Source organism: Orbicella franksi, chromosome 2 (assembly GCF_964199315.1).
Source record: "Orbicella franksi chromosome 2, jaOrbFran1.1, whole genome shotgun sequence".
Taxonomy (NCBI): Eukaryota; Metazoa; Cnidaria; class Anthozoa; order Scleractinia; family Merulinidae; genus Orbicella; species Orbicella franksi.
This window is the reverse complement of record NC_138146.1, coordinates 30,565,848-30,592,623: the sequence shown is the minus strand read 5'-3', so window position 1 is coordinate 30,592,623 and position 26,776 is coordinate 30,565,848. Positions and strand designations below refer to the sequence as shown.

Below are 26,776 nucleotides of genomic sequence, written 5' to 3'. Positions count from 1 at the left end.
TATTAATAGATATTGCCATGTAAAACTAACCCTAGATGCAATATTGAAAATTTATGGTACTCTAAAACTCCAGCCTTGGTCCTTTGAGTCCAGCAAAAATGATCAATATCAATAATCACAGTTAAGGAAAAACAAATATAAATAAATTCCATGCTGTACCAAGATGTTTTAACTCCTCGCCCTCATCACCGCCTTCCACAAGGACATGCAGAGCACCGTCTGCTTTGATGGAGCCACCTCGGATGCCTTCCCAGTCAGTAGTGGAGTAAAGCAGGGCTGCGTTTTGGCGCCAACCCTGTTCGGGATTTTCTTCTCGATGTTACTCCACTACGCCTTTGCCGATTGCTCAGAGGGTGTATACATTTGGACGAGGTCAGATGGCAAGCTTTTCAACATTGCCAGGCTCCGCGCCAAAACCAAGACCCTTAAAGTGCTCATACGCGAGCTGTTGTTCGCAGATGATGCTGCCCTGGCATCCCACAGCGAGGCAGGCCTTCAACGCTTGGTTGATAAGCTGTCTCACGCCTGCAAGGAGTTCGGCCTTACCATCAGTCTAAAGAAGACAAACATCCTAGCCCAAGATGCAGAGACACCTCCCGTCATTACCATCAACAACACTGAACTGGAGGTCGTGGACTCTTTCACTTACCTAGGGTCAACAGTGTCAAGCAAGGCGTCGCTAGATGTCAAGATCAGTTCAAGGATCGCCAAGGCAGCCGGCGTTATGGCCAAACTCAACAAGAGAGTGTGGATTAACGACCTGTTGAGCGAGAGGACCAAGCTGCAAGTCTACCGATCTTGTGTCCTTTCCACTCTCCTTTACGGAAGCGAGTTGTGGCCCACATACGCCAGACAAGAGAAGCGGCTCAATGGGTTCCACCTCTGCTGCCTTCGGCATCTCCTTCAGATCAAATGGCAGGACAGAGTCTCCAACACCAATGTTCTTCACCGAGCCGACATGCCGAGCATCCCTACACTACTCATCCAAAGACGCCTACGGTGGCTCGGTCATGTTCACCGTATGGAACCCGATCGCTTGCCAAGGCAAGTCCTCTACGGGGAACTGTGGGAGGGCGCCCGACGCGTGGGCCAACCTCTCCTTCGCTTTAAGGATGTTTGCAAGCGTGACCTGCGACTTGCTGATTTCAATCCCAATACCTGGGAGGTCCTCGCGCAAGACCGCGCCGCCTGGCGTCACGGTGTGAAGGAGGGGGCACTCAGGGCCGAGACGAAGGCCAGGGTTGAGGCGACAATTAAGCGGGTGGCGAGAAAGGAACGACAAGTATCAGTTCGTGGGGCCACCAACTACATCTGTACCAGCTGCAACAAAGACTGCCACTCAAGAATCGGGCTCTTGAGTCACTTAAGAGCCTGTTGACAGTGACGCGCTGACCATCGCCTCTCCGAGACGAGGATGCCATATATATACCAAGATGTTTCTAAAAATTGTGAACCAAACACTAAGTCTAGAATACCCAAGCCCTAACTTGCCCTCACCACTGGAAATTATGTAGTATGCATTAAGTAGGGAAATCTACAGGACTTAAAGGTGCAAAATATACACAAGAAAACTCATAAAATATATGCAAGTGTTTACATGTAGATACAATGACATGAATGGCCATGTTTGTGATAATAGAGGCTTCTTTTAGATTGAAAAAAACTAACTTGCTTAATTTTATTTCTAAGACAGTCACCTGTTTTTATATCATCACTTGATACTTCACCATCTTTTTCTTCACTTCTCTGAAATTTGAAAAAAAAAAACTTCATCAAAATTAATGTTATGGAAAGAGGTTTCAAGACCAGAGGACACATTCAAACTTTTTTCTTTTAAATTCATCCATGAAAACAAAATAAATATGTTGCCACAAACAATTTTGCATCCATTGCTGACAGAATTGACCAAATTGTGATGACCACTAAAATGTTTGCCATACTGATTACAAAGTATAGTCAACTCTTGCCCTGCAGACATCCCACTATTATGGACAAAAGTTACATCACCAGCCAAAACTTGACAAAGAAATGCATGGAAACAACTCCCACTATTATGGACTCTCGCTATTATGGAATTGCAGGCACTTTGTGTGGTCCCAAACTTGGACTTATTGAGTGACATAAATATTCTGCAGTCTTCACTAGTTTATACCCTATTTTGATCTATATGACATGATCATGTAGAGTAAACGTGAACTACAAATTTAAAAAAAACTGGAAATCTTAAAAGAGTATAGCAGTATATGTTGTACGTGATACTCCACAACCAAAACTTCAGTCATTTTCATCACACCTCGCTATTGAGGACTCTCACCAATACACACAACAGATGATGGTACTGAGAGTGTCTGCTAAAATGAGAGTTGAGTGTATTGATGATGAAAGAGATCATAATCCCAATAACAATGACAATGAACATGGCAACAAAGGAAACACCCAGAGGTAAACAATACTTTAAGTAAGTTCATCAAACTTAAAGTTAGCAATACACCGCGTTATACATTGTCTACTTACCATTTTAATCTTTTTGCCATTAAGCTTTGGCCAGGCCAGATTGGATTTTACCATATCCTGGTCATCAATATGTAAAAACTTGAACATGCTTTGGTGAATGACAGCAGCCTACAACCACAAAATGACACTCAGTAAAATGAATTACACAAAATTTCATTCTTAGAATTGAATACCATTAGTTAACTGCCAAAAACAATTTGTCAGTTACAATCTGACCATCAATTTTTGCTCATTTTTTCACCAAATCTTGGTGTTGCAAAAGAGGCATTAACTGAAGGCAGTTTCCTTTTGCTTTCGAAAATGGCACAGAAAAAATTGCTTTCCTGTCCCTCTTTTGGATAGATACAGTGGCACCCAGCCTTACCATTACCTCATTTTATGGTCACCTCCTCATTACCGTCAGTCTTTTTTGTCCAGGCAAAACACCCAGGTTACATTTTCTGACAAGAAAATCCCATTGATCTGGCCACCCCATCACTATGGCCTATGGCCACATTCTCAAATCCCAACCAGCATGATCCTCTATAATTTTACCCCATTAATGCATCCACTCAAACCATTTATGTACATCTTTCCACTGTTTATATTGTATGTACTGATTGAAGTTTCAATCATTTACAACTGCATTTTGAATGGTTATTAAAGAAAAGTTGTCTAGAAGTGCAATTGTGATGTCTGTAAAGACATCACATGGAATTTGTCCCTACCCCATTAATGTGGCCACCCCGTTAATACGGTCAAATTTTCATGGCTCATTGGTGACCGTATTAAGGTCATTCCACTGAAATCGAACCTGCACTGAGATTTTTGTGAAACTTTGCCTATTGATTGTTTATATTATAGGAACTTAAATTTTGAAATAAAAATGAGGGGTCTCCATGTTCGTTTAGGAGAAAAAGCACCTTGTTTATATCCATATAAATCCTTATAATAGCACCATGATTGTAGTCACGATTGCTTGCTAAATTCATGTTTCCGATGATTGCTTTTTGTTCTACACTGAGAATTGGTCCTTATTTATTTTACACAGATAAATATATTACTCAATTCAAAACAACAGAAAAAAAATGATAGGTCACCATACTCGTTTCCGAGAAAATGACGATTTACCTCTATGGCAAGGTCCAGCTGTAAAGAAAAAGCCGCCATTTTTTAATGCGCACGCGCTAATCACACATGAAATTATGCACAGTAGGGATGCGCAATGCAATAGTGGGGAATAATCTTAAGGGGGTTCCCACTGTAAACACACAAGAAATGACTACCTCTACAGAAACTCGCCAGGGAAGAAAACAGTTTAATAAATATGAAGCTCACCTGAGAATAACCCAAAAAGTCACGAACATTCTCAGACACATAAAACAACTGGCCATCTTGTGTTATAACGGCAATGAATCCATCGAGAGCCTGAAAATGAAGAACAACATTCATCAGAAATAAATAGCTAATCATTACTAGTAAAATCAGCTGTTGACTGGCTTAAAATGACAACAGCAGTCAGAAGGACTTTCTATAGGGAAAAGTTTCTTGGGTCACACAAAGCAAAAAATATTTTAAAAAATGGATGGGGGAAAGAACTGTAAGTGGCTACACAGAAAGTACTTGGTAGTACAGTTTATATATAGCAGTTTAATCTGAGTGATCTCGGTCAAGTTTCACAGCAGAACAAAGGAATTTACTACACAAAAGAACTTTCCAGGATGAAGCAATAGCAGAGGAAAAGGGCAGCATGAATAGCAAGACTATTCACACGTTATCAATAGCCCAACTGACTCCAAACTAGTGAGACAATCTCAGATAGTGCAGAGTGTAATTTATGGCTCTGATGCAGCAGTCATACAGGTCCTCACCCCTACTGTTCTCTCCCTTGGTAGTCAACTAGGCCTTTTCCTTTTTGCAGAATATGAGTGGACAAAAACTTAATAAGACATAACTTTTAGCAGTGTGTGTGTTTCATGTTTGTGTTTTGCCCAAAAATAACTTACAATGACTGTTTGTCAAGACGGTTTTAAATCTATTGCGTTATTTTATCTTGAGTTTTGTTCATTTTAAATTCAATAATGCGTAGAAGAAGGAAATGTGACAATTTTGTTTTTCACACCAACGTTTGTAATTTGATACTTTTGTTTTCCTCGCCAATGTATGCAAGTAGATACCTTTGTTTCCACGAAAATATAAGAAAGATGTGTATTTTTTTAACTCACTGCTGGAGATAAATGGAATATAAAAGTTAAATATCTGCTGAACAGTTGTAAATTTTCACCGATAAACAAGAACTAACCTAATTATCAAATAGTCATGTCAAATCACGGAATAGTGCATTCTAACTCTTTTGCCAACCAAGTTGGTGTAAACAATAAAACCACATCAAACTAATACACAATGCTATCGAGTAATACAACTGAAGAGCGTTTCAACGAGGAGTATTGAAGGTAGAGATCTTTACTTGACCGAAATTATATCCCACATCGGTGAGAGAGTCACCTCATCGACTGATGAAATTAATTGGAGGTTTCAGTAAGTGCCACAGAGTCTGCAGCAATAATACGGAAGTTTCTTTTGTCACAAATTTACTCGTCTTACATGTAACTAACACAGGAAAGTTTCGGCTGAATATGAACTTTGGACTCTCTTTCATAGCAGAGGAAACAAACAAGCTGCTAAGGAGAAGCAAAATGTTCCCATTCTCTATTTCAACCCTGGCAAACAAACAATAGTTATAGAACAGCAGATGACATTTCTTGCATCAAGCTAGGGAAGATTCCAGAAGATACGCAGTCACGGTAGCGTTCTTTAAACTAAAAAAGGAGAACTGACGTTACCTGAAATATAACTTCTTTCCCCAGCCAAAATGAGAGTGTGATATCACTCATTACAAAAAAATAAAAAAAAGTGTGCCTCTGAACTTGAGAAAGGAGTTTATCACCCCAGCAATGCTAGAACGCATGCTTCTTACATGTTATGTTCTACCACAAGGGAAAACACTCAACATTCGTGGGTAGTCCCGTGTGAAATGTATCTTTCACCTAACATATAGTCAACTTTGACGCTAACTAATTTGTGCATGCGTTTGGAGCAAATTTCTTTTGTTCTTAAGAGAATGGCACCACAAGCATAGCATGAGATTTGTAAAACCACATATATATTTCTGTCATGTTATCAAAGAAAGCAACGTAAGTATGACACGTTTTCTGGAATGCGCTCGGGTACCTATCCCACCCAGCTCCCCTTCCCACAAGGCTAATTGATTAATTGAAAGTAATTAATTACACAAACATTAAAGTTTACACCTCATTGTGTTATGGCCTTCTTACATTGGTGCCTTAGCCAACAGAAACCCCCTAAACCATCCCAACAGTGCACTCTGCACTTAAAAAGCAGTCACAATACAATGTAAGAGCTGCAAGCAACAAGCTAGGCAATACTTTGGCTGACCTTTTAAACAAAACATGAAATCAATATAGTAAACAAACAAGTGTGCAAGACAGGAAATACGGTGGATGTACCAAATTTCATCATTAAATCAAAAAGAATATTCTAAGGTTAAATCAACTTTTTGTTTTAATTGAAAAGACATATTTAAAACAACTCCTTTTAGAGTTACATTTGTGGACTTTGAACTTCCAACTGAGCCAGACAAAAACTGGGCCAGACAACTACTGAGCCAGATGAAAACTGAACCAGACAAAAAGCACATGCTAAATAATTCACTCCTTTCAACAAGTAAGTGACCATAACAAGGTATTGCACATAACAATTTAGGAGGACTTAGTCCTTCAAATAGATAACCTGGCAATATCCTATTTCATTTGAATTAGCAGGTTGTTGAGCATCCAGGAAAATGAGATACTTCCAGTGACACTATGACTGCTTCAAACCCTCAAGGAGCCAGAAGTCTTTTGTACAAGACTTCCAGAGAAAAAAAAACCTTATTCAATAAAGAATTTAACCAAGGCAGTGAGTTGAATAAAAACATCAGGTTTGCCTTGCATGACAACAATAGAAAAACACATCATGTCTGAAATAGTTACTGAATGAGTAGAGAGACAAACGTTTCCCTGTGTGAAATGAATCAATATGTTGATTTAGGAAATTAAAATAGAAAGGAAAATGGCAGGGAGAGTAAAAATAAACGTATTATCCCATTTTAACCTCATGGGTTAAGTTTCAGTACCAGTAGTAAATAACTTTTCATTTAAATGTAAATGAAGTACAAACACCAGCACATTTTACCCAAAGTGAAAAAGGAAAGACTCCAAAAACTACTCCTTGCTCACAATTAACCTAGTTGATATAAACTAAGATGGTCATGGCACAAAATGTTTTTTTTTTCCATGGGAAACAAGCACTACAAAAGTGTCCTAAAGAACATATACATCACAAGTAGAACTTCAGGTAGTGACAGGTTCTAAACCATCTGAAATAACACAAAAGATCTTTTTAGCTTGGGCAGTTTGTTGCCCTGTTGCAGACAATGTGGTGGTACTCGCGAGAATTTTCGCACTGAAATTTTCAAATACCTGTAGTCTCATGTGTATGAATGAACAATTTTTAAATGGTTAAAAGAACAATTCTATGGAGAATACCACATGGTCTGCAATGGAAAAACAAACCACCCAGACTGAAAAGGTCTATTACCGGTACATGTAAACTGTGCACAGACATGCATAATACTTCCGACAAATGGTCTTAAGTAACAGGTGTTTGGCTTAAATTGGCTACCATGATATGGACAAGTTATCAAATGACAAAAATCTAGATTGGACTAAGTCAATTTTCTTAAAACAGTCAAAAGAGAAACTTGAGTGGGAGATTCTTTTTGGGGGGAATACAAATTCTATCAGAGAAAAAAATCAATTAATCTTTCTGTCAAATTTGAAACACAGAATTGAAATGTGTCTACACACATTTAAGCGGGCTGGGATTGTTTTGTAATACACAGAACAGAACAAAAATTCCACAGCAAAAGGTTTCCAGCTGTAACTTCACACAGGCCTTAAACACAGTTAAGTACACAGTACTCTAAGCCTAGTATGGATTACTTGTTAAGATACCATTTGATTTTGCATTAATTTAACTTGCGTTTTCCATAAATGAAATGTTGTCATGATTGTTGAAGAATGGTTTACTTAGTGTTTACTTGAATTATTACATAGTGAATATTTTCAGGGATTGCAAGTCAACAGTTACTCCACCCAATCCAATGAAGACTCCAGTTGTACATATTGGCAGACATAACATGTCTATTAATGCAAGGATCTGGCACACTAAGAATTCAAGCGCTTGCACTATAATGCTTCCCTTTAACCCTACTTGAAAAAAGGAAAGAGAACAGATGATTCTGATAAATACACTCCTGAACCAACAAATAAACCTGCACATGGGGTAGTGAAAGTAAATACATAGGGATAAACTCAATAAGCGGTGTTGTGTTCATTTCCCATGTAGTATGCACCACAGATAAGATTTAAGTGATGCTAGTGAGGTTTGGGAGCATGCTACCCAGAAAATGTTCGTGTTTAGGAGCTCAGAAATGCAATTTGCCACATTTTCCAGAGAACAGTTTCATAAATCAAAACATGGAAAAACGTTGAGTATTTTGTAAGCTATGTTTATTTATGTCGACCTTTGGGATAATTGATGGTGGATTTAATAGGAGAGACAAGGAGACTGTCAAACCAGCTGAATTCACTTTCAATATGAAGAGATAAATTTTTCTGAATTTCCTAAGGTACACAAGTGTATAGGTGAGTATATGGTTGCTACGCCCCTGTGTATCAATTCCTATCAATCAGAGCTCTTTCATCTCTCAAGTATGTTCTAAGCAGTTAACACTGCCACCTCTTGAATATACAAGTTTAAATGAGCAATCTTTACAGTCATAAAATATTTTATGTCATGGACTTTTATGAAAATGCAATTTATCTTAAGTTTATCCTGGCATATGCATCCATAAATCAGAAATATAATAGTCCTATATGTGCAGCACATGGGAGGTCACCATTCTGTGGTGAAGATCATTATGGTTAAGACCACATACGTGGTTCAAGGATGCAAACCTTACCCAAGGGTGTCACTGACAAGGACAGAAACTGCTTGAGCAGTTTGTATGATAAAGGGTTCCTACAGTGTCGTGAAAATGATACTGAAAAATTGTCACAAAAATTAACAGTGGTCATTTCTTTAGGACACCAATATTCATTAGCTACAAAGAACCTGAAGGAATTGTAAAAATCTAGTTTAGACAATCTCAGACTTTTTAAAAAACAATCAAACTTGCCCTGAAGGTCAAAAGCAATTAAAGTAATAAGGATGGGAGAGAAAAGGGGTGGGGCAACACAAGCCCTCCAAGGTCAGCTTTTAAAGATAAAATACCTACATATTGGCTTTATAATCCAAAAGAATTCAAAGCATTGTAAGAAACTTAAACCTCAGTGTTGTACGGTATATACATGTAGGCCTTTAAAAAACTAGCCCTCCATTTCCGCCTTGCCCAATCAGCTTTATTCTAGGTGTCTATAACCCTCTGTGTTTCTCTAACCTTACTTATATAATTTTTAGGTTCCCTTCAATTTGCATCTTGTTGACAAATTGCTATTTTGCTTCAAGTCAAAACCATGTCACATGCACTTTACATAGGTTTGACTTCCTAACAATGACATCCTACAAGACCTACAAGCAGCTAGAGGACCAGTCATCAAGAGCAATTTATATTTTTTCTCCTCACCTCTAGAGAGAGCTGCGAGAAGACACCATTTCCCTCAACTTCCCTGACAAGTTCCTCACAAGTTTCTTCTTTCCCATGTCTGCCATTCGAAACTGTAAATTTAACAAACACGGAGAATAAGTTCATCAAAGCTTTCACCACACTGTCGAAGCCTGTAAACAAGCACTTTACCGTATTGACAGAAGTCGCAAAGTGCAAGTATTTAGTTTCACTATCACAAAGACATTTCTAGAGCTCGTGTCAAATAAAGGAACTTCTAAAACAACGAGAAATAGGGAAGAGATGAATTTTCTGTTCATATTCAAATTTTTCTAGGCATTTGGGGCGTGAAAACAGTGATTACACTTGTAAATGAGACGGTTGGTTGCGTGAAAAGGGCACTGAAACTTGCAAAGTTTCACAGCAAATCTTACAAGGTTAGCAAATAGCCGAGGACACAACTGTACCGATCTAATATTACAAGGCTGATGTTTTTTTTTCCGAATCTCTACCATTAAATTCCAGCTGCCAATTATTAAATTCCCGTATCGCATAATAACAAAGCGGTAATTGCTTTAAGTACGTGTCGTACAGTACCGTCAGGTAATGCATGTGTCTTCCAGAAATTCCAACACGATTCACCAGCTACCAAATATGGCTCCTTTCATTTCAAACTCGCCGTTTCTGCTTTAATTATATGTCCCATTCCATGACTACAAGTCTTACATGTACAGCGAATTTCCAAATTGTCACAAAGTAAAAAGGTGTGCCATCTGAATCCTAACACCATGGCTGAGCGCAAGCACTGACACGAGCGAGATTATAGCGATTGCGTTTCAGTCTGCTGCGAAATTACCAGCATACGGGTGGAAATGTAAGCGAACCACAAATTAAGAGACTTACTCTACAAAGTACGTCCGTCCATTGCTTCACTTGAAACAATTTATTAAACGCGCTTCTGAAAAATCCACGTAAAAAACACTTATATGCAAAAATGCGAACTTAAAGCGAACAATATTGTTTACCGAGTACCATATTTATAGATTAAGGAGGGTTGGTTAAAATTTGCTTTCATATGGAGAGTAACAATTATGTCCTATGTTTCAAGCGCTCGTCTTAATAATTTTGCACGTCAGGTGGCACACTGGGAAAAAACGGGCTTTATTGAATACCACAAACGAGCATAAATAAGGTAGAAATTATTCATTCTGGTCTGGGCGTTTGCAAGAGTAATCTGTAGCTATCAGTGCCACCCTTGTTCGTGGAATAAGTGAACCAATTTACATGTATCACTCCTACATAAAACTATCAAAACGCTTTAGTTTAAGGATTTTATAGTAGCATCTTCTAATAAAATCCATAAAACTAACTATCGTCCGCGGTTTACGGCCGAGGAACTAAATCTTGACTTGGAGACGAAGCGATTGTTTGAATACCAAAAGAGTAAACAATTTTATACCTATAGGAATCGTGTAGGTCAAGGGTAACGAATTCCACAAAGAAAGCTATCCCATCGTGATGCTTTCACTCAAACAAAAACCGAGAATCGCTAAAGGAAAAAGGACTATTTATCATTTATGATCTCCCTCTGTTAGACGGACACGCAACGTCGACCGGTTTGCTTTGAAAACCTGTAGATTTCGTTGTCTTGAATGAAGAAGTAAAACTGCGCACAGCATGGAGTACAATTATATTTTCCCTTGTTCGAAAATTCTCGTTGCGTGAGCTAGGTTAATAAATATTTCTCTTTAGTAGGCTGCGTGACCGAGGGTTTACATCAAATGCATTTTATAATGTAAAAGGTGTGAATCGTCCAGGCTTGCATTCAGAAAATTCTCGATCAACACAACCAGGGCATTCTCCGCTTTCTAATACTCACGCAGGATTTGAAAAACCCTTCTAAAATACTTTCTGTGATCTTGGCAGCCAGGCGAATGCATCTATTGTGTCTGGTTCAACAAGACAGATTTTGGTAGATCAATTTGCGAGGGAGAACCCAAACAGGCTGTAAGGCTTTGATTGAACAAGAACGCTTGGTACCGTCGCGCCAAAAAACAAACAACTACACCTATCAATAGCTTTTAGCCGATTTTATTATTTGCCCTTTCATAACGTTGTATTAAAATCAAATAGTGTAAAAAGCCACCGAAAAAAGGAGAATTCGAATGTTAAAACCTGCCTATGTGTCGACACTGGCCCCAAAACAAAGATTCGCCGACGGCGAGGAGAAAGGAAAGAGACAACAGCTTTTAGTTTGAAGAAGACACGATAGGATCTTGTATTTGTCAGATATCACTGTCAAGCGTTGATTTAACTCAATAAAACCTGAATGCCATTGCTTGTAATGTTTTGACTAAAATTTCCCTTTAGCCAACCACTAGACACTCTCAACTCCGACCCTGACTAGAGTCACGTTCGTGAATTTTCCAGAGGTACGTTTCAATGGCGCAAACACATAAACACTGCTTTCATTTAGATCTGCCAAAAAGAAGACCCTTTGGATGTAAGCAGTCTACTTTCTGTCAGACACATATCCAAACAATGCTTTCTTTACTTGATGCAGCTGGAAATCCTAGCTTTCAGAAAATAATAAATTAAACCCTTTCTCGCTGATTTTCGCAGATCCAGAAAGACCTAACAACCCCACAGACTACACAACCCCAGAAAAAGGTTTATAATAAGACAATCACGGATGACCTTTCTGCCCTCTAGTCTTGTGGAATAATCAGAAAGCTTAAGGAGATCCTCTTCCGTTAAATTCTGTTTATGTTTGGAAAGCAGCCACACAATTTATGGTCCAACGTTTAATAAACAGTTGGAAGGCTGTCGTGTTCGCTAACACGACTCATAAAATATCCGTCATAAATCAGTTTTTCATTTCGTCTAAAGTTACGTCGGTACTTCTGCCAGTTAAGGTTAATCTATCAATTTCAAATGTCATAAAATACAAGAAACTCCGCAATTTCCCGGGTTGAGAAATTTGTGAAATTTAAATACACAAGAGAAAGAAAAATAATTCATGGTAGCAACCAACACCACAATGTCTCGAAAAGAAAGAAAATACTCGCGATACAGGTAAACCACCAGGCATATCGAGGCAACAATAAATGTAAAACATTAATTACCTTGGAAGAAACTCTTGGCCCTCAAATAGCTCACTGTGAGTCTGAGAATAGAAATTTTATCGAGTTTCGTGACGATTTCCTCAGGGAACGGCAGCAACCTCGCCAGGTTATCCAGCTCGGCGTTAAGTCGATCTCGATGTCGTTTCGACGGGTTCCCAGGCCTGAAAATACGGTTGAAAAAAACAAGATTAAGCAATGAATATCTTATTTCTGAAGAGTCCTGTCCCATAAAATATATACAAGTAGCACACTTTCCGAAACCACGGTCAAATTTTAGGTGAGAATACACCACACAAACATCACACCATGTCCAGGCTCAAGTCGGACAATCGAGCGTTTTCCACCTCACGATTCTCACACCGACACGAAACACCAACCAACAAACAGCTCACGATACTAACCCATGGGTTTTCTTCTTCCGTTTAAGCTTACTGTTCGCGTTTACATCCATGAATTCAGAGTCCGCCAGGGTGGCTAAAGAACTGTTATTCCCTTTGCTACAACGTAAAATTCAAACTGTCGATAGTGAATTCGCGAGACACTGCGCGGCCAGCCATTGAAGCTTATAAATGATTTCACGTAATGAAAGCAGTGCGAATTTGCTCGTTCAAGTCACGACTCGCTACACACGGATAGATGCCGTCTCGGTGAGTATATCGCCGTGAAAAATTTTAAGTTGAGAGGACTTTAGAATCCAGAAAACCTGACAAATCTCTGATAAAGGGCTGAGTGGACCCGATTCCGCGACCCCACAGCAAAATGATTGACATGCACATTGTACGGAGCTGGTATTGATCAAGGCCAGCAACTGCTAGGGTTATAAAAGAAACGATGCGATTGGCTGGGCACGTGAAACAGACATGATAATTGGTTTGTTTTAAGACGACCCAGATAATTTATGCAATATTTACAATTCGTCGCCCGGTATAACAATCCTCAAAATTTGCATGTGAAAAGCAAGGCAAAGGAAAAGCCCGTCACATACGAGTGGTTCGCTATTGTGTTTTGGTTCTACCAGTGTTTCATGTTTTTAGTCACGCTGAAGGTTGAACGCACATCAAATCACTCAACCGCGAAATTCGACTCTGGATTTTGTCAAACCAGGCTGTTTTTCCAGACAAAAGGTTACATTGTAACGTCCGTGAAATTTCATCATTTTGACGGGCAACTGGGGTTTTAAACGTGATTCGCAATGCTAATTATATTCTTACAGAATGGTGTTCCTTTGAAGAACTCACGAGACGCTGTGAGGCACATTTATTGTACTACTTCATTATTATAGAGGTTGGTTGTCTTTGTTTTGTAGTTCCTTTTGTCTAGGCAAAAGCGTCACTTCAGAATGGTTATGTTACGTGACTGACAAGAAAGTGTCGAGTCAATAACAGACAAAAAAACACTGACAGCAGCCCATTTTCTTTCTTCATTCATGTGCATTCTGTTATTTATATATGCTAGCAGTAGAGATTTAGTTGACGACCTGCCGTTGTGTTATTCCATTTGCGCAATATCAATGCGAGTGTTGAAAAGATACGAAAAAGAAAATTTCGATATTTTTGAGTCAAATGGAATTTATATATCTTATTTTAGATCGCGAACACGATACGTGGTTCTAGTATTTCATGTGGACAGTCACATCAGGAAGATTTATGCGCACCGGAAAAATCATCTTGTCACGCCCACCTTGAACTCACGTCACGCAAAGAACAAAAAGTTCTTTAAAGGATATGTGATCTGTTTGCCCAGAGAAAGTGATCCGAGCAAGGTTCCAAGTATAGATTATAAACTAAGACACCCCTTAGCATTATAATTGAAGGAAAGAGCTGTCCAAGAACTTTCTAACTCTCTTTTACACCTGAAAGGACAATGTCATGCGATGTCATCTCACAACATAAAAGTTCACGCAATCATCAAGTATTGAAATAGAATCACGCGCATAAACTCCTAATGAGGCGAGAGCTTCCAGGAAAAGAAACAATTAGAAAACCAGTCGAATTTAGACTTAGGCACTGATTGGTTTCTAATTTCTCTTTTATATGTCCGATCAAATTTAAAAAGGGGAGTTGGGGAGTATATACGATCCAGGAGCCCATGACCCGATCTTCTGACTAGAACGGGGCTGTACTTAAGAAAAAAAAATTCTATTGTGGTGCAAAGGGCCATGAATGCTAACTATAAACTGCAGCAAAATAGGGTGTGGCAGTCAGGTTTTCGGGAAGTATAAATTTTTACGATCGGAAAAGACTGCTTTTTGTTTTTGTTTTTGTTTTTCTAGGGGAGGGAGTTCTTTTTGCGATTCCTGGTAACTTGCACAATTTACTGTAAGAAAATTAGGAAATGTCCTGAAAAACTAACATTGCGAAGAGTAATATCAGTTTTGAAAAAAAACCACACGTTGAACCAGTTTGTTATCAGTCCGTCACATGTATTGATGAATAACCGACTGTTCCTCTAATGTATCCGATATAAAATCTTTGAAGAAATATTTTTTTTGCGAGACATCGTGTTTTTGCAGGGTTTGCTCTTCAGATCGTGAAAAAGAGGAAAGCGCGAAACTTTGGCCTCGCTTAATTTCCATGGCATAAAATACAGCTGCATAAAATGAAGAAAAACAATAGTGGCACGACTGTGTCTGGCCTGGAATATTGTCAGACAAGTGTGAACAATTGACACAAAAATTAAGCGATAGGTAGGGTGTAACTCTTGCAACATTACGGCTGAAAAACCAACCTTGGGAGTCTCAAAAATACTCAGATCTCCGCAAAAGGTTGTATTAAATTTGCCGTGTGAGTCACAGTACCAAAATACCAAGATTTTAACCATAGTTTTACATTGCGTGCAAGAGGCGCCAATTCTGGTCAAGTCGGCTTGGGTAATGAATATTTATATGGTAATCCTTCTGAAAGCTTTTCAGTTTTCGTCGTGAATTGCGACTTGAATATATAATTACACATTGTGTAGATGAATTGAAGTGGGCCAGGTTTGAAATGGCGTGTACTAAGGTACTTTTAAGCAATTAGCAAGAACGCCTTTTCATCGTTGGAGTATAAACTTAAGGGTCTCTCGAGCTCAGTTTTAGGAAAAAGGGAGAAAAATTACTTCTAAATATTGAGCTTTAAAAATGTGTCATTTTCAGACAAGGTTTTTTTTCCTGCTTCCGTTCTTAGTCTCTATGATTGTCAAGGACAATTCTTAAGAAAACCGGTTTTCTGTATTTAACCAAGGACAAACAGTTCTTACGTAACCGAGTCTTATGAAGAGATTTGAGGGCAACTAATGAGCTATTCACGTGTTTTTTAGCTATATTGTCTGGCTAGAAAAGTGCCAAACATTTCTCACACCCTGCACCTCGATGATCAAACGTTACTTATATTGCCTTTTCAAAAGGCAGAGAGTGAAATTGGTTTCTGAGTTGAGTTTCTCTTAAATGGTGTAGTAATATTACGAATATACAGGGGCTGGATGTATCATTATTTCAAGCATTTATAATTAAGAAAACTTGGTCCATATAAATTGCACATTGCCATTCTAAGCCAGCCTAGTCTAGCTGTCTGCTTGTACTTCAAACGTGTTAATCGATACACAACAGGCCAAGAGTACGCCTAAACAACGAGTGGTTTCTTTCGGTTTGTTGTTGTCGTGAATAGCTCAATAAATTAATCAAACTCTTGAGAAAAGGAAAATATGGCCGTATGAAACAAAACGTTCCCCATTTGTATTTCTCTCCCCAGCTCCCCTAGCTCAGTTTTTTTTTTCGGTCGCACGTGATCGCCAATATCAATAGTTGCTGGACAAACGCCGTAAATATGCGCGTGCGCAAGACATTTTTCCACGTGTGATCAGGAGCCCATGGGCTCCTGTCCGCATATGATTGTCCACCCTAAGGAATTCAACCTCACCTGTTATTATTTGTTTTATAACGTGATTAATCAACAGTCTGCACGCGTGTCTAGTTATCTTTCCTCCTGTCACCTAATTTGGAACGCAGTGGCATAAGCGGGCATAAGCTACTGTAATAACGTATTTTCGGTGTCACCGTTGTTCGGTGGCTACTTTTTGGCACTGAGGAAACCTTTGCCTTCGTTCAAGCTCGCATCTATATCCGTTAAAAGCCAGAAACCGAGAGATAACGAAACCTAAATCGCGCTATATCGCCAACCGCCGGCAAATGACGAGTTCCAAAGGTGTCTAACTTTTCTTAGAAAATTTAAAGTAAGCTGCCATAATGAAATACATATAAAGCATTTCGGCTGGCATGGGACATTACAGGATCATTATTCAGCGTAGCTTTGAAACGATTCGTTATTAATTCACTCTCATGGCCTCTGTTGATTTCAAAATCAGTTTTGTTCATAAGCCCTTATGGCCAAATTCTCCCAAAGAAAATGAAAGTGTTTGGGAATGACAATGTATCAGAACCAGTGAGATGCATTAGGGAGAATAATAATGTCAGTTTTGGAACTGTTTTACTACGAGTAATGCATCTTTCTACAAAGGCTTGGCTTTAGGGCTTCTTAGAAGATTGTGCTGGAAGCAAACTTATAGGTCTATAGTTATAAGTCCCTTATAAGCGTGGGCAGCCAGGTGATTCAAGGGCCGGTTCTAACGGGCTCTCGTGATTTGTCATTACTAGTTTTCAACGAAACTGCATAAACCCTGTAAAACCTGAATTCATTTCTTTTCAAAACCTTCTGAGAAGTGATGGTTGGGGAAGGAGATCGGCATTTCAAATTACAAATTATTAAGTCAGAGCGCCCCCACTTGGCTAGGGGGCTTAAAATAGGAAAAAAAAAATCACGAAATTTTAATATAATTAGGCCCGGTTCAGACGCCGTACTCCACATGCATGAGCCGAATCGAATTCAATGAATTACGATCGTGTGAAGTACGGCGTCTGAACCGGGCCTTAGGGTTGGCCAAGTCTTAAGACGAATTCTATGTTACAGTGAATAGGGGTTGAATTCATGGAAGGATAGAGGGAGACTATAAAAACAGGTGTCAAGCAATGACAATTTTTAACGAAAATAGTTATTATTTCAATTAATCTGCGCGTCTAGGAACATATGCATACATGACGTCTTTTATTGACAACCACACATTTTAGCTGAAACAGAAAAAGCTACATTTGCACAACTTGGTAAACAAAGAAGAAATATATAACTATAAATATAATTTTTGAAAAATTCACAAACAAAAAATAAATGGCACTGGAAAGAGCGTTTATTACGTTTAATTTTTTTGCCGTAATATCGCAGATATACACAAACGTTCTAGATAAAAGAAAACTGACTGTGGAAGATACTGGCAATTCCAAATGCGAGAAGGGCTCGGAGTGCGTGAAACACCAAAACCAAGGAGGAATTTTACTGACTTCCATGAACAAAGAGTGAAAACAGGTGATGACAGAGCTCTCGTGTTGTTTAAGTCTAAAACGAAGCCTAAGCCTGCCCACTCGTTTGTCACTTTTTATATATTAATGATTGCCTTGTGTTTAGACCACGTCTGGACACAATTGCTTGGTTTAACAAGGTTTTGACACGAGTCAAACCTATAAAAAAAATCCACATAATACCTCCAGCTAATTTCCTAACTGATCCATACAGTTTTTCACTTTTCTATCTTTTTCTTCACACATGAGGTCAATTTAACAGTTTAATGCTCTCTCATTCTTGTCTATTAACTTTTTTCTTTTTCATTTGATTTATTCCAAACCTTTCTAGGTTATTTGTATCTTCTGATGTGAACAAAAGAGGCGGCTTCGTTTTTGAATATATATTAAAGCTAGGAACCTGTCAATCAAACCACTGGAGTGCCAGTGTTTCCTGCCGTTACAAAATAAAGTCCTTTGATCGAAGTTGCTTCTTTTAATTTCGTAATCTAAAACAGAGTTGAAATAAAGAAATTCTGAAGTTGGATGCACGACAATGGTATGATCAAGAAAGTGTTAATAAGTTTACATCATTTATCGCGTCTAGCACCAGCTAGATCGAAGGAACTAATTACTTTGCCAGGCGAGGAAATTTTTTCTCGTGTTAGACTATCGAAGGCATAGTTTGTTGGATGAAATAAACATATCTAGGTGCAAGCTTGACTACCATACGGTCCGTCAGCGTTGTATAGGCTACCTAATCTCCTCGATACAATTCTAGATATTAAAACTGCCGCATGCTTCAGTAAAACTCAAAAGATTAATCACAGTTTATGTTGTGACTCGAGCAAATTTTTTTTAAGGACATCGGCGCCACTTGGCGCTAATTTTCCTTTAGTGCGATAGTCAAGATGTTATTCTAAAGTGTATATAAATGGTGCTATTATATATATTAATAAAGGAACTGATTTATTCTAAGATCATATACTTACCACGACGGATCTCGTTTCTTCTGGGAGTTTTGATTCTCGAGGCACTTCCCCGGCATTTTCAGCGTAGAAACGCTCCGAAACGAAGACCCTTCTTCCAACATTGAATCTCGAATCGGCAATTTCAGCCTGGTGGAAAAAAAAAATCGTGCGTCTAAATGCTCTCGTCGCTGGCGAGTAGTTAAATTTGACTGAAACGTAGAAGGACTTTAAATAGCGTGACCTTGAGTTATTCTTAGAAGCGACCACCACCCGTTTTTCTGTCAAACACGCGACCTGTTCAAGCCGGGGGGCAAAGAGATTTTTTAATGAAAGCTCAGTGGCGACCCATGCCATGTTTAAACATTTAGTTGGAGAAACCTGGCATATGGCAAAACAAAGTTTAAAACGGGGAAAGACTCACTTTTAGTCAGCAAGAGTTTTCTATTTGTAATTTTTGTTTTGTTATAGCTTTGTCGATTACAGTGTCAGCACTCGTCACTACAAGACACATGGCACTTCAGTAATTTGAGCCATGAATTTCATTCTATGAGAAAAGAACAAACATTGGCAGACTTCGAGCAAACTGGATGGAAACCAGGGGAATGAGAAAGAATGCATCGACCAAAAATCCGTGGAAAATAGTGATAGGGAAATAATATTCGAGGTTAGCGGTAAAAGCAGTTTGAAGGGAAAAAAAAAGCATATTCAGACCAACTATAAAACAAACAAAGTAGACTCTAAAAGCTAAGGAACATATAAGCATAGCATTAGCAAGCATGTAACAAGTTTCCAAGTTAAAAACAAACAAACAAAAACATGTTTTTTCCCTTCGCAGTCAAGGCTATTTCTTCCAAAACCATCGAAAATCATCTAAAATATAACAAAAGTGTTCAATCCAACCGTCCAACACTGCAAGCGTTTCCATAAAAGGCGCTAATCTCTTGCTAATTTTCGTAAAGCGCTTTATTTTGCCGGAAGCTAACAGGAGTTGTTCGCAGCAACCGCCTCCACACAAGTTGTTAGGTACTCACGCGATCAGTTCACAACGCAGTAGGGGAGGGACAGGTGGGTATGATCCTTCCAGCGCGCGCAGTAAGCACTGAACACGAATCAGGCGCTACAACCTCGTTTCCAGGATTAGGAACCACAGCTACAAGATTGTTGAATCTTTACAATGGCCGAATAGTGACACAGATGTACATACACCGACGAAGGAAGTCTGGCTGAAACAAAACCGAAACGACTGTAAATAGATACCAGGAATATGATCAAAATTGACAACACCTGACCAAATACTGGAACGAACTTTGCACCCATGACAACAGCCAATGCAATGACGTCATGGTGAAACTAACCAAACGACAAGAAACTTATTTCATTACTTTCAAACAATTTTGGACGATTTTAATTTCGGACAAAAAAAAAAGTGTCCGAAATTTTTAAGCGTCCGAAATTTTAAGCGCCCGAAATATCTACAGTACAGTATATAAAAGTTTCCTTTAGGGAGCGAACTCTAGTTGAGTCACTGCTTGAGGTACGTACTGGCTTAACAGAATATGTGTTATTTTCTCGTCGGTGTATCCGTAAAGCCTTGAGGGTGCAGTAAAACTATCTTTGTCACAGATGTTGTTTCAGTCTAATCCGTGTTTTGCTGGCGTAAATTTACTTTAGCTATGTTTAAGAAAAGTGTCCGAAATTTTTGTTCGAAATTTGTCCGAAGCGAGATAAAGGGTGCTTACCATTTGCCGGAATAAACCTGTTGGGATGACCGTTGAATAATGGAAAGGGTTTTTCCAAAATCAGGAGACCAACCGAACAAGATGGCGCTTACCATTTGCAATTTGATTTCCCGTTATTTTCTGTTGACGAGAGACTGGAAACCGGGGATTCTACCAAATGGTAAGGAAATTTCCGCCATTCCGTTCCGAAAAGAAAGAGCGCTACCTCTGGAGGTAGTCTACAATTTCCGAACGGATTTTCCAGAAAATTGCTGTTCCATTTCACTTTCAACCGAGGTTTCCGTATTTTTTTTTTGCTAATGGTAAGCACCAAAAGTGTCCGAAAATTAAGCTCCCGAAATTTTTTGCAAGTGATGTATGCTCAAACTCTCACTAAAATGGTTGTTTTCTGGATTTTGCTCACCAGGACGATCAAACTAGACGAACTAAAAATCTCAACAAACACAAAATTCACATTTTATTTCATTAACGTTTCAAAGATATTTTAACAGTTGCGCCACTGGGAATCCGGGAATCTCTGTAATGAAATAGAAGCCAATACCGTTGCACGGCGGAAAGTGGAGACAGAAAAGCCGAGAGTCAATATGGCTGCTTCATTACAGAAGAGAGCCACTGGATCATATCCAAAAGCACAAGGCTCACCAGACCGCTGCATGATGGGGAAAAAAGTTCCATCCAAAGATTAACACCACTGCACTTTACAGCAGTAAGAATTTTTCATCATAGCAGAACGTTTATTAAAGAATTTCAAGATGTGTCCGTTTTCTCCGCACAATTACATAAACCTCCTCGTTACCAGTTAAATCTTCTTCACAGGGTGGACGTGGAGGAATGGGGAGAACATTACTGATATCCGGTTCACGTGCATTGTTCAGGTTTGGTCCACCAATTAATGAACGCTTCTTATGCTTTATTTACAGTCTCAATTACCCTGGATGTTCTTCAAGATGTCATTTGTGATTCGGTGTACTTAGCTGCCCACTCTGGTGCGTGGCTGTTGATCTTTTCAATCACATTGTTGACTTGGAAACACAGGTTTTGGACTTGCCTGTCCCACGAGGGAAGCACCTCTTGAGCTAAAAGACAAAATCGAAAGTGAGCACTACTGCAAATATTACTTTTCTGTGAGCTACGTTACTTTTCACGATATAACGACAAAGGTGGGGTGACTAGTTTGTTTCTAGTACATACAATCAGTCGTCATCCACTAACAAATAAGATAGTAATTTTAATATCAAAGAAGAGAAAGCAGTGTTTTCCTCGAAAGATCAAAGGGAAGGTGTTTGCAAACAGCCTGCAGAGTCTTACGGTATGAAATAAAGGCATTTTCCCCCGTTCTGTTTCGCTTATTATCCAGTGACACTAGTCACAGATTATTGGCGACTACATCTCATAGTTCACTTCCCCGCCTTTTCGCATTGACATTTTTTTTTGTTATTCATTCTCCTTTTGTGATTTGACTTGAGCAACTTAGGCAACCGTTATTTTCGTAGCTTTAGTATATCATTTTACGTCATACCTTTTCTTCCGTACAAAACTGCATCTTCGTGAATCAAACTTTTGAAACCTTCGGATTTACGTCGCATGACACAGAAGCCATGACCATTTTTAGCGGATGGAGGGAGGGGGAGAAGGGGGAGTGTGACAGTTATAAAATAATGGAAAAAAGAATTCTTCCACCAAAAAAAAATTAAAAACATAGTGCACGCCCTGACTATGAAAAACAATTTCTTGCTTAGGGTCATTTGCTCAACTTAAGTACAGCGAAGGTGTTTTCTCTGTCTAATTAATATCACCAAATGAAATTCTTGTTGAAAACTTTTTTCTTACTTTCAAAATGTACAACTCCATCAATCTGATCTATCGAACCAGACATACGTCCCTCAGAAATCATCTGTGATGCAATCCTCTCTGCCTAAAAGAGACAACATCACATGGCATCTGTGCTTAGCAGGGCACTAATTAACAACCAAAGACTTAGTTCTCGATAATTACTGCATTGCCAGCAAAACAAGAATCTTACAGGAAAAAAAAACTCTTGAAGATTTTCCTCAAAACTGGATTCAGGAAGCCCTGCTCTACCAACAGAGCTGAGGTGGACGCATGGAAATGATGTGGACTTGTGGAGGTTCGCAAGCTGTACACTTGTATTCCATGATCATTTAATAACTTCTGACTACGGGCTAAAGTACCAAGAAAGGTCAAAGACTCTCTCTGTACCTTGTGGGGTTTTACCCCCTTAGCTGAGGTTAACACACTCAACTCCTAATTGGGTGTATTCATAGATGACTACAACATTAATCCTCCATGTTGAAGCACAAAATGACAAACAAAAAATGCCTACCTTGGGAGGTGGTATCTCTAACAAAGCTCCAAGCTCTTCAAAGGTGATGTTGTTGTAGAGCTTACTGGCAGAGAGTAAATTATGCTCAATCACTGCCCTGTCAAGGATACTGGAACCTTAAACAGAGAGAACAAATTAACATTTAGCATGCTGAAATTCAATGAGCTACTAGTGGAGCTCTATCAAAGAAGAGTATGGCTAACCATCTGCAGTAGTTGCCTTTTGATGTGGCATCAACATAGCGGCAAATTCATGAAGCTCTGGGCCACGAATTATCCTGTCCAAATACCTTGAAGAAACAAAAGGGCACATTGATCACATAAGAATACGTCAGATTTTACATTCATAAGTTGTGTCAGTGCGGGATGATATTCAACTTAGCTGCAATAAGCTATGCTTACATTTTCTCTAAAATCCCATAGGCTGGCAACTGTTGACAGCGCTCATCTTTGAACAGGTTTGCGAGTATTCTTGATCTTTGCTGGCCTGAAAAATACACCTCAAAAGTTGTAAATAGCAATAACTCAGTGCCAAATTAAAAATGATGTTTATAGCAGACATTTCAAGCCGAGCCCTCCCTCAGTGCTAAGTTTAGTTTTGAAAAATACACCTGTCCACTACTAATACATGTTTACATTCTGAAAGTGATAATAGACTTTTGTCATAAGCCAACCAATCAACCAATTAACCAACAATCAAACAATAATACAGTCAAACCTCTCCTTAAGGACACCTCTAAAATGTGGGCCCCTCTATTAGTTCACTTAGTCCCAGTGAAACTTGAATTCAAATGTTACTCTCTTCCTCTGTAGCAAAGACACTGTCTTGTGCCTGTCCCATTGGTGTCCATATTACAATACAAATACTGTATTTATTCGATTAAGCGCCCAACCTCAAATAAGCACCCATGCTGAAGTTAGAAAAAGTTAATAAGCACCCAGCCTCAAATAAGTGCCGCCCAACCCCCACCACCCCATCCCCAAAAAGTACTTTTTAAGCACCCGACCTCGAATAAGTGCCCACCCCCCGCTCCTCCAAAAAAAATAAATAAATAAAGTGCACAAGAGGAATACAGGTATTGATTATTACGGTATTTCTTTAATGGCTTACAATCTCTAGTTTCATTGTCTGAAAATTTTATGATGTTGATTGAGAATTATGATAGCTAAAGAGATTTCTGCAAAGACTGAACAATGAGTTGTTAATCTTGGGCATAAACCGAACAATGAACAGTTACAATTCATATGCTTTAATATTTTGTCGTGTTTTGTTCTTATTTATTGTTTTGTTACAAAATAAACTTTTTACTTACTGAAAATGGTGAAAATTTAATAAGCGCCCAGCCTCGAATAAGTGCCCACCCCGAAAGACCAAAAATTAAATAAGCACCCTGGGCGCTTAATCAAATAAATACGGTACTGAAAGATCACAAGATGTGGCATAAAAGACAATGTTGTCAACACTACAAACCAGCTGAAGCAAGCATTGTACAGATCAAAGCATGTTTTAGTGCTGTCATTCTCTCTTCATCATGTATTGCAGCTTTGTAGGACAGATCTAGGTAACGCTGTGCAGCTTCAATGAATTTGCGTCTGTAATCCAGGACACGAGCATAGCACACCTGTGGAATAACAAGTAACACTGGATTTATCATTTTATACCAATAACCTTACGTGACAATAAAATACCATTCAAGATTAATTTCTTTTCATTCAGGTCATACAAAGATGACAACAAGAATTGTGTTGCTCACAGACTACAAGGAGCTGACTGTTGCCCAGCACATCATTTTAATATATGCTTTTCAAGTTGACTAAATCTTGTTTGAAAGTACCTTATATAGTATCTGCAGTTTCTCTGTCTTAGTATCTGTCTGAAGAAGTGATGCCCTGTTAATGTAAGCCTCAGCTTGTATAGGGTCTTCATCTTCCAGGTACAATTGTGCAATCTTCAGGTATGTCTCCAGTTTGTAGTCGACTGAATATTGTCTAAATTATGATATACACGTGACACATAATTATCACTTTCTGAACAGCTACAACATGCAAGACTAAAGAGTGTTCAAAATTTGGGCAAAATGTGAGGGAAATAGAAATTTTTAAGAGTGATAACAAAATGGTCTGACAGTCAGGAAGCTAGCAATAAGAATTTGATTTGTAAGAAATCAAAGTCCTGTTCTACATCTTTGTAAAGATTTTAATAGTTCCTTAATTTCAAACAGACTAACAAATGGGGATGAAGAAATGAGCTACATACCATAGGTTTTGAACAACCATAACACAAAGCAAAGTCGTGCCCAGAACAACAGATCTCAAATTCACACTACCTTTGTCCTGTTTCCAAAGGAATCCCAGTAAGCACTCTTGCAGCATCTCGCCATTGTTGACACTCTTCATAGATTTTGGCCAGGTGCTTCCGGATTGATGCAACCTACAGAATATCAAATTATCACCAGTAGGAAGAGTTGTCCAGAACATATTCCATTACACTGCTCTTATTCATGGGTGCTCCTTTGGTACACACAGAATAAAATGCTATCTGTTTTGGATAACAGGTAAAGAATAAATTAAACAACTGTGGCCTTTAAAGGCAATTCAAATCATAACTTGTAAGGGTCACACATTTGTTGTGTCATGGTAGCAGGACATTTGGAAGATTTTTCATCAATTTGAATAACTTTAATCTAAAATGTAATCAACTTTGCATTGCAAAAATAATTATAATAATAAATTACAATATTCATAGAGAGGAAGCCACATCAGCCTTTATTATATTTAATATCTTAATTTCATGTGAGTACTCTATCCTGGTCAAAGTGGAATTTGGAGTTGTTGTAAAACTTTTTGTGGAGAGAGGAAAACTTGAGAACCTGGTGAAAAACCCTCGGAGCAAGGTGAGAACTAACAACAAACTCAATCCACATGTGGCACTGGGCCAGAATGGAACCTGGACCATATTGGTGGGAGGTGAGTGCTCTCACCACTACACAACTACTCCCCACAACAGAAATGCACAGAAATGAACTTTGTACATACCATCTGCACTTACCTGCTCCTCAAAGGAGATAGCTCTAGGTTGCAATTTGTCCAGAACAAAATGTGATACTTCTTTGGCAGTGGAGGACTCCATGTTTGGAATATGATTGCAAAGCTCAGTTAATATCTGTCTTGACACAACAAGGCTTACGCTTTCATGTACCACTGCAATTAACAAGGTTAACAAAGTTGTGGACATTTTGAGGGCCTTGAAAAGGTAAGTGGTGAAAATAAAAAAAAAAAACAAAGAAATGTTGATTGACATTCACCTCTTATGGATATTTGGAATCCCAGCCTGCCAAAATGGGGTGAGCTTAACACTACACCCAAATCAAAATTTGAAGTTTGGATCGAACCTCATGACTTAAATGGATTAATTAACTTAAAAAACTCCTCATTTAATGGATGGAAGTTTAAACTATTAAGAACGACCGTAATAGTATCAAAATTTAACAATCCTAAATTCTCTCATCACCTTTTTTAAATGATCCTAAGAGATAAAAAAAGTTGAACACTCTTTCAGCTAAAGCTTCTAAACTTATCAATCCCTTGGGATAAGCCAGTTGAAAAATTAATTTCTGCTGGACAGTAAACAATGAACAATATATAACTAAAGGCCAGTTAATTATCTTACGGCTAAAATACACAAGGAACTATTACGGAAAAACTTAATTACAGCGGCATTTTGCTTTTCTCGTCTCAGTGGTCATGCAAAGTTGCAAACTAAGGTAAACGTGTTACGAACTTACCAGCCTCGATAAACGTTTTAAGGCCTTCCGTAAGAGCAGGCTCTTGGAATTTGAAAACCTTTTCTAGAATTTCGCGATACTTTCCCGTAATATCCTTGTGTGAACCACTAGCACTGGACAGAGAGTTCCACATTTGCTTTACTTGCGCCGCCATCTTGCTTCGGTGTCGTTGTCCTTGTCTGTGTGGGGTGGAGTGAGATGTCTTATGTAAGCACCGAAAGACCAAAA

At 38.7% G+C, this 26,776-nt stretch overlaps 2 protein-coding genes across 4 annotated transcripts in view; both read right to left on the bottom strand.

Moving 5' to 3' along the window:
* LOC145479196 (uncharacterized) overlaps positions 1-20,757 on the bottom strand; it is a 30,641-nt gene extending 9,884 nt beyond the window's left edge. For 2 of the 3 annotated variants that reach the window (XM_081457479.1, XM_081457480.1), the window contains exons 1-6: positions 18,703-20,757; positions 12,346-12,506; positions 9,242-9,333; positions 3,832-3,921; positions 2,515-2,622; positions 1,698-1,746 (exon numbers count right to left, since the gene is read on the bottom strand). In XM_081457479.1, the coding sequence (XP_081313605.1) occupies positions 1,698-1,746; positions 2,515-2,622; positions 3,832-3,921; positions 9,242-9,333; positions 12,346-12,506; positions 18,703-18,803 (601 nt within the window). In that variant the 5' untranslated portion in view covers positions 18,804-20,757. Of the gene's footprint in view, positions 1-1,697; positions 1,747-2,514; positions 2,623-3,831; positions 3,922-9,241; positions 9,334-12,345; positions 12,507-12,746; positions 13,094-18,702 lie in introns of those variants that run through there. The other variant, XM_081457481.1, reaches the window with a different exon arrangement.
* Positions 20,758-20,854: 97 nt separating this feature from the next.
* Positions 20,855-26,702, bottom strand: LOC145479197 (COP9 signalosome complex subunit 4-like). The gene is made up of 10 exons (XM_081457483.1): positions 26,549-26,702; positions 25,813-25,964; positions 25,091-25,194; positions 24,599-24,752; positions 24,235-24,385; positions 23,166-23,250; positions 22,968-23,053; positions 22,765-22,880; positions 22,251-22,335; positions 20,855-21,496 (listed from the first exon to the last, which is right to left on the bottom strand). Exons 1-10 carry the CDS (start codon positions 26,700-26,702, stop codon positions 21,363-21,365), a joined length of 1,221 nt encoding a protein of 406 aa, XP_081313609.1. The 3' UTR covers positions 20,855-21,362.
* Between the last annotated feature and the right edge of the window lie 74 nt (positions 26,703-26,776).

Coding starts and splice junctions, on each gene's coding strand:
- LOC145479197 (XM_081457483.1), bottom strand. CDS start 26,702: ATGGCGGCGCAAGTAAAGCAAATGTGGAACTCTCTGTCCAGTGCTAGT. Junction 25,195..25,812: donor CTATCTCCTTTGAGGAGCAG/GTAAGTGCAGAT, acceptor GATATTCTGTAG/GTTGCATCAATCCGGAAGCA. Junction 23,251..24,234: donor TACAATGCTTGCTTCAGCTG/GTTTGTAGTGTT, acceptor TGTATTTTTCAG/GCCAGCAAAGATCAAGAATA.